Here is a 17,371-nt window from a genome sequence, read left to right on the forward strand (position 1 = left end):
CCTCCTCTTCTCTCCAGCTCCACGAGAAGTTTGACCTCCTCAAGCGGACACACCAAGAAGAGAAGAAGAAAGTGGAAGACAAGAAGAAGGAGCTGGAGGAGGAGGTGAACAACTTCCAGAAGAAGAAAGCAGCAGCGCAGTTACTACAGACCCAGGCCCAGCAGTCTGGGGCCCAGCAAACCAAGAAAGACAAGGATAAGAAAAAGTAAGCAGGTGTCACCCACGTGTCGGGGCCTCTAACAGTTCATTCCTCTTGCATGTCTCTACTTTTCTCATTTCCAGACTGGAGACTAGTCTGGCACCAGAAAAATCAAAGCGAGTATTTTCTCTACAGTGCAGGGAAGATGATAAAGGTTTTTAAGGTATTTCTAAAGGGTACACAAACATTAATTTATAAAACTTGACCACATGATCAAACAGTCAGGACTGGAGTGCCCTCTGTCTCCAGGAGCGTCTTCTGCACCAACACTAGGACTTTCGGGAAGACGGTTTGTTTCTTTCTCCTCACTCCTCTTTGGAGACAGTCCTCGTGACTCTTGATAAAGAGCATCCTAAAATTATGATTGTTACAGTTATTTTTCTATTCTGCATTGTAAGGCTTGACAAGCCAGTCACTGTTCCCCAAATGAAAGATTCGGAGGACCTGCTAGTGGCCACTAGTTTTCCTCTAAATTCGACAAGATGATGAATTGTTTTATTGCGAAAATGGGGTCATAATCCCATCCAGTTCAGAGACACCCCCAGCAACCCTCAAGACACACCTGAGGGTTAAACAAAAAAACATGTTTAAATGTGACTCTGACTTAATGTAACCAAGGGTCAGATTCTGCTCTTGTATCGGTCACTTCCTGTGATGCTCCGATGGCAACTGCCAGAATCCAGCGGGTGCTTTGGGCCTGCCTTGTCCTTCTCCGGCGTTTGAAGCTGAATGTCAAACCCCTTTCTATGACCTGCGCCATTGGTTTGACAGGAAGCACAGTGGTCAGGGAGGTACCTGGAGGAGTAGCTGTGGGGGCTGGATGGGGCGCTCGTGGGTGCGTCCTTGCTGTAGGCAGTGCCCGTAGGGCAGCAGAAGGGCAGCTCGGCATGTGCTTAGGGTCTTGCTCTCTATCCTGAGATGCTAACACTGTAGGGAAAGCTGACAACTAAGTAAATGATAGAAATGATGACACTCAAGCAGGCCGAGACACTTTTACATATAGGAGACAGGATTCAGCCTGCACAGTGACTGAGACCTGCCGTAGGGCCGGGTCACTGAATCTTGCTGAACAGACCCACCCTCGAGGAATCTTGTTCCTTTGCCTGTGCTAGAGATCAAAATGCACTGCTACAGCGATGCACGGAGAGTTTTAATTCACACTTTGCAAACTCAGAGACAGCAGAAAATGTGTCAGGAGAGCAAAGGGGCAGGAACATTTTCTAAGCAATAGAAAGTAGTTGGTGTAGGTGAGGTGTGATTTTAATGGGGTTGGTACAGACTCAAGTGATGAAAGGGCTCCAAGGACGACCACTTGTGCTAGATGAGTTCTGAGAGCAACAGCTGTCTCGATTATAATCCAGATCAAGAAAGCACTTTGCCAGCTACACACATTGGCTGAGCACCGGTCACTGATGGTGATATTCCCCACGCAGAGCCAGAGTTCAGTGACTCTTGCAGTGAAGACAAATGGAAAGCCATTTGGCATCATGCCCTCGTTGATCCAAACTAACCCAAGATAAAAATAGGTATAGGGGTGTGTGTGTGTGTGTGTGTGTGTGTGTGTGTGTCTCCATCTATGGTCATGAATGAAACTGAAAAATCTGCTGACTCACAGCTTAGGAAACCCAAAGTTGAGTTTTTCTTACCCTGAAGCACTAATGTATGCAAAGGTATATATTTTAGAACTAAAAATGTTTATAAGAGACCAGCAATGTTCTAAGGGTATTTCATGTATACTGGATGTGCCTTTAAGCAATAAAAATTCCAAGAGCTGACCAGTATTGTGCCTCCGTTAAAAAAAAAATGTATCTAGTAACAGACTTCCCAGTGTAGGGAGGTTTTGCCTTGCCCTGTCGAACATTTCAGCTTCTTTTCTTCCCAACCTTGGACCTTAGCGATGTATAATACTTTTCACATTATGTGAAGTATGTGTGAGTTCTATTTTAGCCTTATTTATATATTCTCATCTATTGTTCATGGAATTAAACTTAATTTGGTGCATAGTAGTCAGTAGGTTTTATGTCTGACAATGGCACATATGTTGGGGTAACTTGTAGGTTCCGACCCCTTTCCACACTTTACCATCTGAACAGTGAAACCAGCTGCCAGTTGGAACCCTGATGTGTAAAAGTAAAAAGCAAACAGAAAAAAGCACCACTCCTCTTACTGCGTGTAAGGGCTGGAGAGGACCACAAAAAGCCAGTAGCCAGGGCAACCGGAGCAACACGGAAAATGAGTGGAAGACTCTCCCCCTCGTGTAGCCGGAGGAGATGCTGGAGTCACCACGCAGGCCCCTTAGGAGCTGGCTTTGTTTAGGGAGAAAACAAAAAAAGATGCTTATTTACTCACCTGCTGTATTTCCAGCTCAGAGCCTAACTTAGTTTTTCTAATAGTTCTAAATTCTGTGTTTTCTATTTTAATGACATGCTCCCTTTTTAACATAGGTAAGGCTTTTATACTTCTCCTTGACCTGTAGTGGCATGAGATCATATAACATTTCCTAAGGTTACAGAAAAAGTAGAACTAACCCTGGCACTGCCATTAGCTGGACCCCACCTCCTGCCATCTCTGGCCACCAAGTCACTTTGCTTGTTTGCGGCCACCCCGCCGTGGTGGGACTGCCCGATGGTAAGTTGTTCGGCGGACAGTGTTCATCTTCTCAGAGCTTTGCACAGCTGCTGGTTCAGACACATCCATTCCAAAAGGAAGTTTTAAAATCCATCATTTTAAAATTGTACCTGGCATCTTATAACTATAGTTCACATAATCATCCTCTCATTTTTTAAATTGATCCTTGCTAAGGAATGAAGTTGCATGTTTTAGACTTGCCTACAGTTAGACATGTGGCTCTGGGATTCAGCACTGCCTTGAACCTAAGCGGGGGAAGGCTCCCGGCATTGCTGTAGCTGTGACCACATAATGATTGTCCCTTTTTTCCCTTCCCAACTGGATTAATAGCATGTCCTCCATCCACTGTATTCCAGCCCCCAAGTTAATTGTTCAGTCATTTATAGCATATTTATTCTCTTACTCCAGCAGCTCAGAAATAGAAGATGCAACTCCTATTCAGTACAGATGTGGTTTTGTTATTGGACAAAATGAAAATCAAACAGTAAATCTTCCACTAGAACACCTAGTGGTTTCAAGAAGTCACCTATGAATTCTCAGTTATGTGCAAATGGAAACTAACCGTGTGTTCTTTAATTCAATATTAAAATGTTGCTTTTGCTTGTCATGTAGAGTAGCTTACTCAAATTTTTGGTTTCAATTTCTGTCAGTTCCATAATCATTGCATGAGCATTCACCATCACCGAATGCTGGTGCTGGCGCTCCTAATTTTCTTTTCCTTTTATTTATTATTATTTCTAACTTTTTTGTTTTGTTTTTTAACTTGCAGTGCAAGCTTCACATAAAGCCTGGCAAGCCAAGGATGGTCCCGCATTCACCTGCTTTTGCAGTAATATTGTGTCTCTGCCATCTGTGTCCTCTTATTTTTTTGTTTTTTTACCTTTCCCCAGACACCAATAACTATTAACTCATATTGCTGAATGTTGTTGGGTGCTGGAAAGTGATAGAACAAGGGAATAACAGCAAAAGCTATATGCAGCTGGACTTTGTCTCTGGAAAGAAAATGATTTGCCTTTCATGCCTGTTCTGAGTGGCAGCAGGAAGCATGCCTGCTACTTGTATGTTGCTTTGGACAGAGGGAAGGAGGGTAAATTGCTCCATGTTCGTCTGACAGGAAAACTCACCGCCTCAGCAGCTGAACCATAAACCTGAATATCCATGACAACTCACTTTTCTTAATTATTCATCTCCATGATGCAAGAGCCCTGAACTCACTCTCTGTCTCTTCTCCACACCTACCCCAAACCCAAGATAGCTTTGCACGTAGGCAGACCAGTGGGTAAGCTTTATATGACTTTAAAACTTGCATGGATTGCTCATTATTATAACATTATTTGGTCTGGGTTGTGGGTCTGTTCAGACTGTCTCTGCTTCTGGCTTTAAACATGTGTCTGAACCCCTCTCTCTCAAATGCTGGCCAAGTTGAACTGTAAGAAAACTGTGATATCTGTGAGAGAATCAAGGTCACACTGATAAAAGTGAACATAATCATAATTTCATAATCAGCAGTCTCAAAAGTTAGATAGTGCAACATTCTGAGTTGGAGAGTCTACTAAGGATGATGGGCTTTCCACAGCCAACTTACTACTTAGAAGGAGCAGTCTCATAAACACACCGACACGTGCTCTCAGTGGGCTGAGGAGGAGGATCCAATAACTGATGCCGGGATACTGGTACCTCCAATAACATTTTTCAATAATCAGGAGAAGAAAATTTTCAGAAATACTTCAAATAGAAAAAATGTGTTGTAAATCGTGTATCTTCTGCAGCCCAGACCTGAGGGTAGAAATGGGAAGGAATATCACACAAGCCACGAGTCAAGGCAAGTAGAAATCACCTTCACACCCAGCCTTCTTGCTTAGTGTCCTTTTGACACTTGGCAATAAAGGGAAGAAAAATAGAGCAGCTGGTCTTTCCCATCCGGTAGGTAGTCTTGAAGGAATTTCCTCACCTTTCCCCTCACAGCTAGAACTCATTCTTTATGTCCGTGGCCCCTTCCCCATCAACGAAGGCTGGGGCTCACCCACACACCACGGCAGGGACTGTACCTCAGATTTGTATGGAAAAGTACACATTATCTCTCTTCCATACTGCTCCTTTATAAGGCTATTATTTCATCTTAATTTCCCCTCTGATAACAAGATCCTCCCAACTTTCCCTCTAACTCTAATGTCTCCTGTTTCTTAGTTGAAAGAATAACATTTCTCATGAACCTGATTCCTCCACCATACTCTTAGGGGAAAGAGGAATGGTCTTCCACGAACGGATCTGGCTCAATTAGGCAAAGTAGGAAATCCGTTTCATGGAAGCCCACTCGAGGCTGGGACAGAGACTGCAGACCAGGAGCCGCAGTAGTGCTAGAGACAGGTTGGAGAGGCACTGGGCCAAGGGTTTTGTTTTTGCTTGTTTTTTGTTTTTTTTTGTTAACGATTCTAGTGTGATGCTACCTATGGAGCAGCCAAACAGTAGATGGCATGTTGATCCTAACCGTGGGCTGCATTTGCTCATACGCTGGCACCAGACAAAAGCCTGAATACTTGTGTTGTGTGCTTGTTCCAACCACTGCTTGTATGAGAATTTAGAAGAAAAGACACTTCTAAATTCTAAAAATGCATCACTTTCAATGCATCACTAAAGCCTCTTTAAAGTGAGCCTCGCCGTGAAAGGCATCCAGCTGACTTGGATTCCAAGATGATTGATTTTTTTTCCATTAGATTTTTCACAGTAAAATAAATCACATGGAGAGTCAGAGAATAAAAAGTCAAAATAAATATGTAGACTGTAGAAGCTTTTTAAAAAATGCATTGCTTCTGAACTTTTTTCTCTCCCTGCTCCCTGGCCCTGTTTGGTTTGTTATTGCTGTCCTCTCCTTTCTGTATCTGTGCCTTTTTCCACAGTAGTCCTTGGCTCTGCACGGAGTAAATGATACCCTCCAATCTAGTTGGATGTGCTTTCGCCTTTGCATGTAAGTACGGCAGTAAGAAACCTTTCAGATTTTTCTGACTTTAAAATTAGAGAAACATATGGGATAGATGAATTTTTTTTTTTTTTCTTTTTGGAGGGGGGTAGGGAGGTAATGGTTTGAGTAGCTTTTGGTTTAAAAAATACAAACTAAATATATTTAAAATGGCCACTTTTATATCTTTTTCACAAGAAACATAAATTCACTTTTTCTTTGACATCAATATGGAAGTAAGAAATGACTAGTTCCTGTCTGTGTTCTGTGCATCGTCGGTGTCAGTGGACGTTACAGAGGGTCCTTGGTTCTGTGTAAATAAAGTTACAATGAGAAACTACTACCTTCCACTGGAGAAAATCAGGAGGAAAAGTTTTTTATGCTGGGCTGCCTCTGTGACTGCTCAACTTCTCGTGATCTTGCTTTAATGGCCTTGCCGGTGGGCTCTGCTGGCACAGATCACCTCTTGTTTTGTAAGTCAGACGGCTTTACCTGGCCTCTCCCCACATCTTTTGTTCAACCATGTGGCCAACTTTTCGCCTCTTCTAGACTTTAGATACCCATAATAAATGTATATGCAGTAGGATATGATGGGAAAACATTTATGAGAATTTAATGGAAGTTCAGAGACTATGTTTGCTAGCTTAGGTTCTTTATTAATTGGTCATGGTTTTGTTCAGAAAGGGCATCTCAAACAGGGAGACATTTAACGGAAAGCTGGGCACAGGTTACTTATCTTCCTTCTCTGCTTTGTAATCTCACCAGCAATAAAAATAACTTGTTCTTCATACCTTGTGCACCTCAAACAGATTTGGTTTCCTCACTTTCTTGACATTATGTGTTTCACATACAGTTTAATCAGGTTTTTCAGCTACCAACCCATGTCATCCTGTCTCTGTGTGGTCCTACCAAAACTGTCCATTCAGACCCCTCTGCTTTTCCATTCACAAGTGTTTGAAATGGTCAAGTCTCAGCTCCCAGAAGTTTGGTTCCATTGACACAATACGTATGTATGACTCTTTAGTGGAAATTACGACCTACAAAGTCTAGATGGTATGTAGGTATGAAGGGAGTTTTTTTAATAAATTGAAAATTAAGCTGTGAACAGCATTAGAACTTTGTCTATTTCTTCATTTTAAACTATGCTGATATGCCTTAAACTGTAGTTGTAGATCATTGTCATTTTGCTGTTTGAAAATAACCAATGTGTTTCTAAAACTGTTGTGTAATCTACTTCCAGTGTTAAAGCAAAATTGTCATATATGTAAGCTGCATGTTAGACCTGTCTTTTTTTTTTTGAAAACTAAAATAATTGTATTGATGTGAAGCGCATCATTTTTTCAAGTATGAAAGAAATCACTTAGCAAACATGCTCAGTATTGTGGTGTCTGTTAAGGTAGGAGAGTGGTGGACAGTTAATCTATGCATATATCACTAGTGCCAAGACATAAACTGGGGGGAAATATATTTTTACCCAAACATTGCGTGCCCTTTTGTGAATTCTTTTAGTCACTGTTTGATACGCATATGTGCCCATGCTGGTTCTATTGGACAAAAGAAATAGGGAAGAGCCTCATGCTTCCCTGCCTTGCCTGGTGGACTTCAGATGCTACTATCTGGGCAGCACCAATTTCTCCAAGATAACCGTGTGGTGTCCTGTACTTCACAGTCTCTACCACCTTTCTCCCCCGTTCCCATACCCTTCTGTCCTGATGAGTGTCCCCTGGTGCTCCACTGCCCTGGGCCCAGCTGAGGCGCCCTCTCCTGGCCTTCGCTGCCAACACTGCTGCTGCTCAAACCCACGCTCAGAGGAAGTTATCCCGTTCACTGGCACACGGCTGTGCTGCCGCAGTTCATTAGAGAGAAGCTCTTTTTTTTTTTTTTTATGCCTTTAAGAATCAAATTTGAATCTGAACCTTTCTTTTCTCTCTTCTGTAGCTTCTTCTTTATGTAACCATCCTGTTGCCAAGCCCTACTCTCTCCTAATGGACAGCATTAGAAGAGCAGGAGCTGTCTGTTCACACGTGTGGGGAAGAGTTACCTCATCTCCACCATCGCCTCCTTTTCTTTCAAAGTCTGGGTCAAATATTTCACTGCTGTTTGTATTTGTCAATGTCTGTTTACAAACCACTACCCAAAGTGGTTACTAAAGTGACTTATCACTACCAAAAAGTTATACTAAAGAGGAAATTGAGTGCATCAGAGAACTGGGGCAGAGACCCAAGGTAGCCGTGTCGGGATCCTGTTGCTTAGCTGTCAGGTTCTTGAAGCTGCTATCCGAGAACTCATGGACTGAAGACAGCACGCACCTGATCTCTGAGGTGGCCGCCACCTCCAGGGTCCCCAGACTTGATCTCATGTTAACTCCAGACCTCTCTGTCCCATGCATGACATTCTGAACAACCCCCTCAGGACCCTCAACCATCAGATCTGGGCAACATATTCCTTCCCTGTTAGTTTTATGGGTTTTGGAGTTTTGTTTTTCTTAAACATTTGGTATTGCATGAACAGAGATGGCTGCATCTTTTATTATTTGGTGTGTTCTATTGATACAGTGTTTTTATTTTTCAGCTGACGACCTGCCTCTTGAGAGAGAGAAGTGGGCATCCTTCCTTTAAATTCAGGAACCACTGGTGTTTTGACTTTTTTTCCGTTACTGCATCCCTTATATAAGTTGTTTGGGATTGTTTTGGGAAAAAATGCCAGTTAGCCAGTTCTGCTTTATTTATTGGTTATTCAACTCCGTTTTGATATCAAAATTAAGCTAGTTTTAAGCTCAAGGGGCAATTTAAGTGAAGTCACAGAATTCTCTTTAAAATGTTCTCATCTCAGACACACACACACACACACAAAATTATTTGCTGTCACTGTGATTTTGACCAGCAAATCTTAATCATATTTAAAATGTGCCAGTGCTGGGTAGATGACTTCTCTGCCTCTGGGACTCAATTTAAATTTAAAGGTACCTTGAAATAACTTTCTGGTCCGTCCCTGCCTTTTTATTTCTGTGAAGCTGTGCTTTACCCTGTGTGCAGAGTTGTGTTTTGGACCATGGGAAATGACCCCAAACACACATATCCTGTCCCAGTCAACAGCGTCATTAGCAATGGTTCTGATCTACACTGTCTTCTCAGAATCACCCAAGTGGCTTTCTCCACTGTGTCTGCCAAAATAAATAAATCTGCAGGGAATCACTTAAAGTAGACCCACATAGAAACACATACTTCCACCAGTTGAGTCTGTGATTTTTTTTTCTTTATTGATTCTAGAGTGAGAGGAAAGGAAAGGGAGAGATAGAAACATCGATGACAGAGAACATTGACTGGCCGCCTCCTGCATGCCCCCCAGTGGGGGTCGGGCCCACAACCTGGGCATGTGCCCTCACCAGGAATCGAACTGGCGACCTTTTGGTGCATGGGTCAGTGCTCAGTCACTGAGTCTGTGATTTCTAATGCTAACCGGTTCGTGACAGGCTAGATTACTTTATTAGCGGTCACCTCTTAGGGGGCAGTTTTCATAGTCAAGGGACAGTTTTCAAATTTATTTCTATTTTAAAGCATGAACATACATTTTAAGTTACCTTTTAATTTCATTATATGTCTATAGTGTTTGCTTATTTCCATCATTTTTCAGCTCCACAGAACATAGATCACAAAAACATTGGTGGCATGAGTTGCAAGTGATGAAGATCCTTTGGAGTGTCCCCTCTATTTAAGAATGGTAACATCGGCTTCTGTTGGAAGGTGAAATGAAGGAACAGTGCTTGCCTCTTGAATCATTTCATTCTTGGACAGAAGTTTAGAGCAATTGGATGAATCCTGGTGACCTTTTCTTGGACACTGTGATTAACTGCAATGATCAGATTTGCCTGAGCCATTAATCAAATTAGGAGTCAAGAGACATCCCCTCCAGTATAATATGTAAGGATAGCAATCTGCTACTGACCAGTAGTTGGGGTGGGGGGGTAGATGAGTGGGTACCCACTAATGTGATGCCACAACATGACAAATTAACATACCAATTATATAGTAAACTATTGTGTGTGAAACCACTGTAGTCACTAAGTACAGAAATTTTTAAACTCCTTATTTTTAATATTTTAATATCAACTTTACCCTAGCACTCATTTTAAAAATAAATTCTGCATCAAATTGTAGACATTTACTGAACAATATTTAAAAATCAAATCAGGCAGCATTATTTTAAAGAGAGAAATATGTAGTCTATCATTGCTATTCCTTTTTTCCTTTAGAACTCAGGTTAAAGGAAGTACAACAGTAATCACCTCAATGGGAGGGAGTGGGGGAAAAGCTATTCTAAGTAGGCTGGCCTCTGTTCAGTTACCTAGCGAAAGCTGATCATGGACACACACCACTGGTCAAATGCACTGCCATCTCTCCATTTATTTGGCCTTTTACTTCAAGGGGTTTGTTTTCTCAAGTGCTGATAGTACTGGTAGGTTCTCAAGGTCTGGCTGACTGTGGAACCATTCCAGGGCTAATTATCATCAATAAAAAAAATTCACTTATCCCATGGTAGACTGGAAAAGTAGAGCAAGAAGAATTGATCCCCAAAACCTATATCAAAAAGTAAAAAGGCAACAGGCTTTTTATTTGCCATTCAATCTTTAAAAATATTACTTGATTTCAGATACAGACTGTGCCTTACTGCTACAGGTGTAGTCTAGCTGTGATCTGCTTGAGACTGCCACAGCACTAGTAGAAAGATCTGATTCCGAGTCAGAATGTGCTGAGGTGCAGCACATAAAGTTAGGCCATCTACCTAATATACTTGGCCAAATTTTTCCCATCAGTTGTAGCAATCAAATGAAACTAGTTATTTTATTTATTTATTTATTTAGCCTATCTTTGGCCTAGCTTATGGGTAAACAGTTCCGGTATCTGAAGAACGAAGTACATAATTTTCATTGTATTCAAATGACGTTTCTACACAAAACCTTTTGCTTTGCAGATGAATTGTCATCTTTCCCCTAGAGACTAGCAGCGATGACAATGTGGCTCACTTTGGATATTCTTATACCTGAATTCTTAAGACGATGGTATTCAGTCCTTGTGATTGATACCATCTGGCTTTCAGAACATCTCCAGCAGGCAACTGGCATCCTCAAGGCTGGTGAAATGACAGAATGTGTTAATTTGAAGACTGACTGTGAGTCTAGGTATCCACTCACCTCCCTCTCCAACATTTACTATTCTGACAAGTAGCTGTATACAAATAAGATCTTTTGGATGTCAGTGGAACATCCAGGTTACAAATGATTTTACATCTGGCTCAAAAACAGTTACATACTCGCAGTGCTGAGCTGAATGGCATTTCAGTTCACTATGGGAACTTTCAAAATTATGGCCCCTTGATAGATCAGAGGTGACAGAGACAATTATATAACAAGGTCCCTGTCCCACAAGACAAGTGTGTATGAGGAAGAGTGCAGAATAACGTTCTATAAAGAGCTTGGCTCAGCCACGCTGTCTCTGCACAATGCTTTTAGACCTCTGGAATTGTAGTTCTAGCTCTCTTTGCGCTTTATTTTTTTCCTTTATTGATTTTAGAGAGGAAGGGAGAGGGAGAGAGAAACATGGATGAGAGAGAACATCGACTGGCCACCTTCTGCATGCCACCCACTGGGGATTTGGCTCGCAACCTGGGCATGTGCCCTGGCCAGGAATCGAACCAGTGACCTCTTGGTACATGGGTCGATGCTCAACTAGTGAGCCACACCAGCCGGGCTCTTTACCCTTTATTCACCTCCATCCACCTACCTTCCCCACACCTTCTCTCTTTCCAAATACTTTTTTGTTGTATATACTGCACCCGGCCTACATTCGGTCTGGAGATAGACATAACTATGAAATTCACTTTTCTCTCTGTATACTTCATAAGCAAACCTCTGGAATAAAAAGGTAAGTCCTTTCTATGCTAAATTGCTAAATAGATTTTAGTTTGAAAAGTAAAAGGAGCCCCTGCCCCGCCAATTGCTTTTCGGTGGTTGCTTGTTGAAGGCTGCCCTTCATTCTGCAGTGTCCTCTTACCCAACACATTAAGTAAGCCGTTTCTGAGAAATGAGAAGCCAATTCACAAGCCTATTCTTTTCTACTGCCCCACTGTTGTGTAACACAAGGCCAACAATTCTGGCATTTTATCTGCTCTGAAGGTTTGTGCTTGAGTCAAGAGAAAGGGAGATGTTCCTCTCATTTCATCCTTAACTCAGAAGTTCCTGGGAACTTTGAGCTTTTCTCAAATTTCTCTGACAAAGTCATTCTTGGTTACCTCTTATTACAGCTTTTCAATAATAAGAAATGTCTAAGGAAGCTGTCTATGCTACAGATGGGTCTCACATATGTCATAAAAACCTAAACTCAGTATGGTGAGAAAGTTTTTACTTTGTCCATGTACGCAGGCTGTGCTTGCAAAAGTCTGCACATCCTCTTCTCTGACCGAATGATTGGCCAAAGCCAACTCAGACTGAAAGCATTAAGGTGTTACCGTGTAAAGCTGGTTTGTTTTGGTATGAGACATATCTAGCCACCCTCTGCCTCATACCAGAACAGATCTTGCTCTTCGCTCAGTCCCACATGTACGGGCTTCTTGTGCCTTACTTAAGTGACGTGAATGTGTAACTGCAGATGATGTTGAATACTAGCAACAGGAGATGAGTGTTCAACTACTCATCCCCATTCAGTAAGCCCAAACAATCCCATTTCTCCCATAAACTTGAAAGATGTTTCATTTTCCTAGAAGCACCATCTAGTGGCCAAATCTCAAAACAATAACGAGTAAGAGACATTCTGTTAACACAGTAATTTCAAGTCTAATTTTGAGAATTCTGGGGGCGAGATGAATTAGAATTTGAACCTTGTTAAAAAGTCTTAGCTGTATGGCATCGGACAATTCTCTAACCCTCAACTTGCTAATGTACACCAGGCATGCTGTCTCCCAGACGGTGTGAGAATGTTTGGCATGGTATCTTCCCTTCCCAGTTGAAAATGTACAAACTACCTTAAGGATGAAGCTAACGAGCTCCCCCATGTTGGTCCAGCATCAGTGACTTAGTCACATTTTTGGGGAAAGGCCACCGTGCTGCTCTGGGCAGTGATGCTAAAGCACAGCTTTCTTGATTCAGGAACTCTAGACTGAGTAAATTACACAGCTTGAAAATCCAGGCATGTAAGGAATATGGAGGACACCCACCCATGTTGGTTCTAAGAACAAGGGGAAACGAAATGATACTTCTTGGGGCGGGGCGGATGGCAGTGTCTTCATTCCCTCAGCAGTGGGAACGCAGGCTCAGATCCTCACATCATGCCTGGCTGAGTGAAGGGCTTACACTCCAGCTTCTTTCAGAGCCAGATACATAGTTTCATTTCTAAAAAATCAGTTATTTCTGACATTTGGGGGCACTCCCTCTTCCCCGCCACACTAACATAAGACATCTGTAGATAAAACATTCAACTCTCCACAGATAAACAACTTCATATCAGTTTTGCAGAGAATGAAGTACACATTCAGCTTCTCCTAGTCTGATCTTCAAGAGAGCATGCACTTTCATTTTTTCTGTTGAATGGAGGATTAGAGAATAATTTATGCCCATCAAGTTTATTTCCTTGCCTTTGTGCAGGCTTCATGGAATAACAGGTTTTCTAATCATCAGGAGGCACCAGACAATTATGATCCATTAAAGGTCAAGTTTCCAAATCTTAGAATAGTTTATGATATGATGCCAAGATTCAGTCTAGTAACCTGGAATAGGCTGATGAAAACAGTTTTAGGTAAAACAGGATCTAATTTAACAGCAGGGATGTTAATGAAAAGGTCCACACTGTTCAAGAATATTGTGCTTTTTCTGTCTCAGCCCATGAGTTCAGACCCCTCAGATCCAAAATTCTCCAAAAGCCTATGTTTATGGGATAGTGCTCAGGAAGGTCTGGACTCCAAAGTACTATTGTTTAACTAAATTGTGGATTAAATAAGCTTTGAGGCATAACAGCTAGCAGCCAAACCATTCCAATTCAGTTACCCGTGAAAACAATACTATGTTCCAAACTTATTTACCAGAAATTTTTTATAAGACTGGAAAACCTCAAATAATTAAATTCTTCCTTGTCATTTTAACTTCTGTTCAATGTAGCTACTAAACTACAAATGAAATGTTCTGACCCTGGACTCAATTTTATCATTAGTTTTTTACATAAAAGTGTTACTCATCTGTTAAGTAGAGGTAGAGGTGGGGGAATTTAAGTGCCATTTACTTTGCAGAAATGAACATATGTACTTGTAAACTTCTTGACGCTCCCACAATTAAGGAGAATCAAGAAGCAGAACCAGAAATTAGGAAAAGTAGGATATTTTAATGAGCATGTGCAAAGTCAATCTCTTGCTATCTTCACCCAAACAGTTCCTTCTTTTATCTTCCCTCCTCCCTTTACTTACATGTAAGTGCAAATTTTCACTTTGATTGGGTTGTCAAGTCATATGCAGGTAGGTAGCCAGCCCCTACCACAAGAATTTCAAGAAAGTCAAATGTTGACCCGAGAGTAATCTTCCTCTGGCTAAACTGGAACAAAATCAGTAGGTTAAAATGCCACATTATCTAGATGTGGGTCTGTGCAGCTGCCTTCACACACAGTTCCATTAAGATGAGAATTTACTGTTTGGAAGGTCCAGTGAGAAAAGAGCATAAAAAAAATCTATTTGTCAAAACCCTATATCCATCACATTTAAATCCTCTTTCCTTCATGTTTTATTTTCTGTAAAGCACATTCTCAGGGCTTTTGTCTTTTTCCAGTTTAAACAGCAGCGTCTACGCAATCAGAAATCGCACTTTCACAAGCAGGAAAAAGATACAACGGGGTTAAGGACAACGTTTATTGCTACCAGAGGCTTTTATCATCATCAGTACATGGTTGGTTCTGGCTGCAGTACCTTCTTCAGACTGCACAGGGAGCTCGGATTCCAGAAGTCATTAAGAGAAACATAGGGAGGCTTGGGAGGCAGAGAGAATAACTTTTATCGAGAAAATCCTAATAGCTTAACATAGAAGTAGGGTATTGAATTCAGTTATTACATGTTACCCAATCACAGAACTGCCCCAACATCAAGACAGTCTCTCTTACAATTTTATAGAGTGAAAAGGACTGATCAGTTACCAAAATAAAAATCTAAATTTTAGTTGTTACATGTTTCTTTGATAAGTGCCTGAACATATTTATCACAAACTTCTTATCCAAATGTCAAAAATGCTTTCAACAAATCTGAGTGTTGTAATTACATGTCACTCTTAAGTTTCAGTTTAAGATCATCAAAAATAAAAATAATTTTGTTTCCAAATCCTAGAAATTGAAACAAGATGAACACAAAAATCAACGTGATAATATAATCTCTGATTCATATGGGGCAATTTTGAAGTATCCTTTCTGATTAACTTGAATTTGAATCATGGATTAAACATGGCTGTCAAACTGAAATAATTTGTTCACTAAATTGCTAAAAAATAATTTGAGGGTTTCCTAATCAGTGGAAGTCAAGCTATAGATCAACATGCATAAAATTCATTAAGTATTCAATAAAAAAGCAAGCAAAAGCAAGAGGAAAATTAGGACATGGGGGATAGAGTTTGCTAGCTATGAAATTTGGAACTTAGGGAAAAAAACAACACTGAATGTGAATTTTTGACATGGGGCAACCTACATTACATTTTAGCAGAATAAAGGTAGAACTGACAAATTTTTTACTTAAAAAATTATTGGATCTTTTGAGTTTTTTACTTTTTTTGGTCTTTAAGTGCTTAAATAATGTTGACCTATAATTAGCCACACTAATAGATGGTTTTGTTTTTTTCTGGCTCACTTCAAATCAGCCTGATTAGGTATATACCTCCCCTGGTTTTCCATGTTTCTGTTCCCAGAGTAGTAGACTTCAGTTTGCACTTAAAGGTAACAGCTGAAGCTACATGACAGACACAGGCTGCAAAGGAGGACAAGGGGAAGCATGTCCCTCCTGCCTTGATAAATCAGTGCCACACACAGAACCCACGTTTTCTGAAGCATTATCTTCATTATAGAGCCGTTTGATTCCATCATAGAAGTCATCCACTTCCATTTCCTCTACTTTGCGTTTAGCAGAGGTATGCTTGTACCCACTGGCAGCTGAGAGATGAGGATAGAAGGCTGCTGTACCTCTGACTGGCACTTCTGGTTTGCTGTTGTCCTTGGAGAAATCTGGGCCTGGGACAGAGGAGGGATGTAATCTGAACACTCCTTTGTCACAGGTCACCAGGGTGTGCTTGAGGGGACGGTAGACATAAACGGAATTCAGAGGCAGGGAAGACTGCAGAGTAGAAAGATGATGTGCCACAAGCTCCCGACAGTGGATCAACTGGGAGCTATCCATCTGGGACAGGGATTAATTAAAAAAAAAAAAGTTCGATAATTAACATAGACTGCTCTATCATCTTTGCTGATATAAAAATTAAAACTGTAGTCAAAATAATCTTCCTCTAACAACATACATTTTTCTCCCCTATTCTTATTTCTTTAGTGGCGCCCTAATTCCTACCAGCAATAACCTAACCTCTTTAGCTTGCTATTAACACAGCTGACCCCAACCTTTTTTTCCAGCCTTATTTCCTAGCATATCCCAGTCTGTGCTCTATATTCCTGGTAAACAGGCCTACTCTCTCTTCTGGAAAAATCTTACCCTTTCTTACTTTACCGTTGCGCATCCCGTTTCTACTTGTTGAAATTATATTACCTACCTATTATTACCTTCCAGGTCTGGCTAATTATGATCACCCTCCTGGAAACCTATCTTGATTAACTATCAAGGGAGCCCTTGTGCATTTAAAAAGCATTTTTTGAGATTTCTTAACCAAGTCTCATTCATATATATAACCTGTAGCACACAAGCATGACTATTTGCAATACCACAGATAGAATAAAGGAAAAGAATATACTTTGCAAGAACACATTTGGTCACAAATGATTTTTAATCTCTAAATATATCCATTACTTGCTACCCAGGAAAACAGTGGAACAAAGCACACAGGAGAGGGATGGGATTTCAGAGTTCCTTTAAGGTGATTGATACCCTAGCCCATACTTCAAGAAGCCTACAAAAGAGAGGTAATAGAAATAAGAGACAGAAATTGGGAAGTGAAAAAAGCCTATAGTGTAAAAATTATTTCTCAAGTACCTAATTTAATAAACTGTGCTTTAGCAAATGAATAATATTTAGTGGCCTAGAAAAGTAAAAGTACCATAAATATTCTACTGCCTTGGTCATTAGGCATAATACCACAGCAGAATTCTGAAAAGATGTATTTTAAGTAAAAGAAAGACTGTCATTATCTTTCTCTGTGAAAAAAGTAAGTAAATAGGTAGCTATATTTTAGAGGTGAGGACTAGCAGAAAATAATAGAACTAAAGAGATATTAGAGATTAGACATCGAAAGTTTACAGAGCAGACAACCAAATAGGTTACTGCTGGAAAGGGGGAACAGAACAGCATGACATAAGCAATAGGTTCAGAAGGACCCCGGTTCATTGGGCAGCAGGGCAGCATGAAGCACATCT

General features: G+C 40.9%; 2 protein-coding genes across 5 annotated transcripts in view; one reads left to right on the top strand and one right to left on the bottom strand.

The window, feature by feature from the left end:
- The window catches only part of SEPTIN11 (septin 11), an 88,386-nt gene extending 79,784 nt beyond the window's left edge, over positions 1-8,602 (top strand). The window contains exons 9-10 of one of the 2 annotated variants that reach the window (XM_036262151.1): positions 18-205; positions 3,597-3,989. In XM_036262151.1, the coding sequence (XP_036118044.1) occupies positions 18-205; positions 3,597-3,612 (204 nt within the window). In that variant the 3' untranslated portion in view covers positions 3,613-3,989. Of the gene's footprint in view, positions 1-17; positions 206-3,596; positions 3,990-7,721 lie in introns of those variants that run through there. The other variant, XM_036262162.1, reaches the window with a different exon arrangement.
- A 6,050-nt stretch (positions 8,603-14,652) lies between these two features.
- Positions 14,653-17,371, bottom strand: part of CCNI (cyclin I) — a 30,399-nt gene continuing 27,680 nt past the window's right edge. For all 3 annotated transcript variants that reach the window (XM_036262190.1, XM_036262173.1, XM_036262182.1), the window contains one exon: positions 14,653-16,190. In XM_036262190.1, coding sequence (XP_036118083.1) covers positions 15,747-16,190 — 444 coding nt within the window. In that variant the 3' untranslated portion in view covers positions 14,653-15,746. The remainder of the gene's footprint in view (positions 16,191-17,371) is intronic.

The sequence above is a fragment of the Molossus molossus genome, unplaced genomic scaffold (assembly GCF_014108415.1).
Source record: "Molossus molossus isolate mMolMol1 unplaced genomic scaffold, mMolMol1.p scaffold_m16_p_1, whole genome shotgun sequence".
Classification (NCBI taxonomy): Eukaryota; Metazoa; Chordata; class Mammalia; order Chiroptera; family Molossidae; genus Molossus; species Molossus molossus.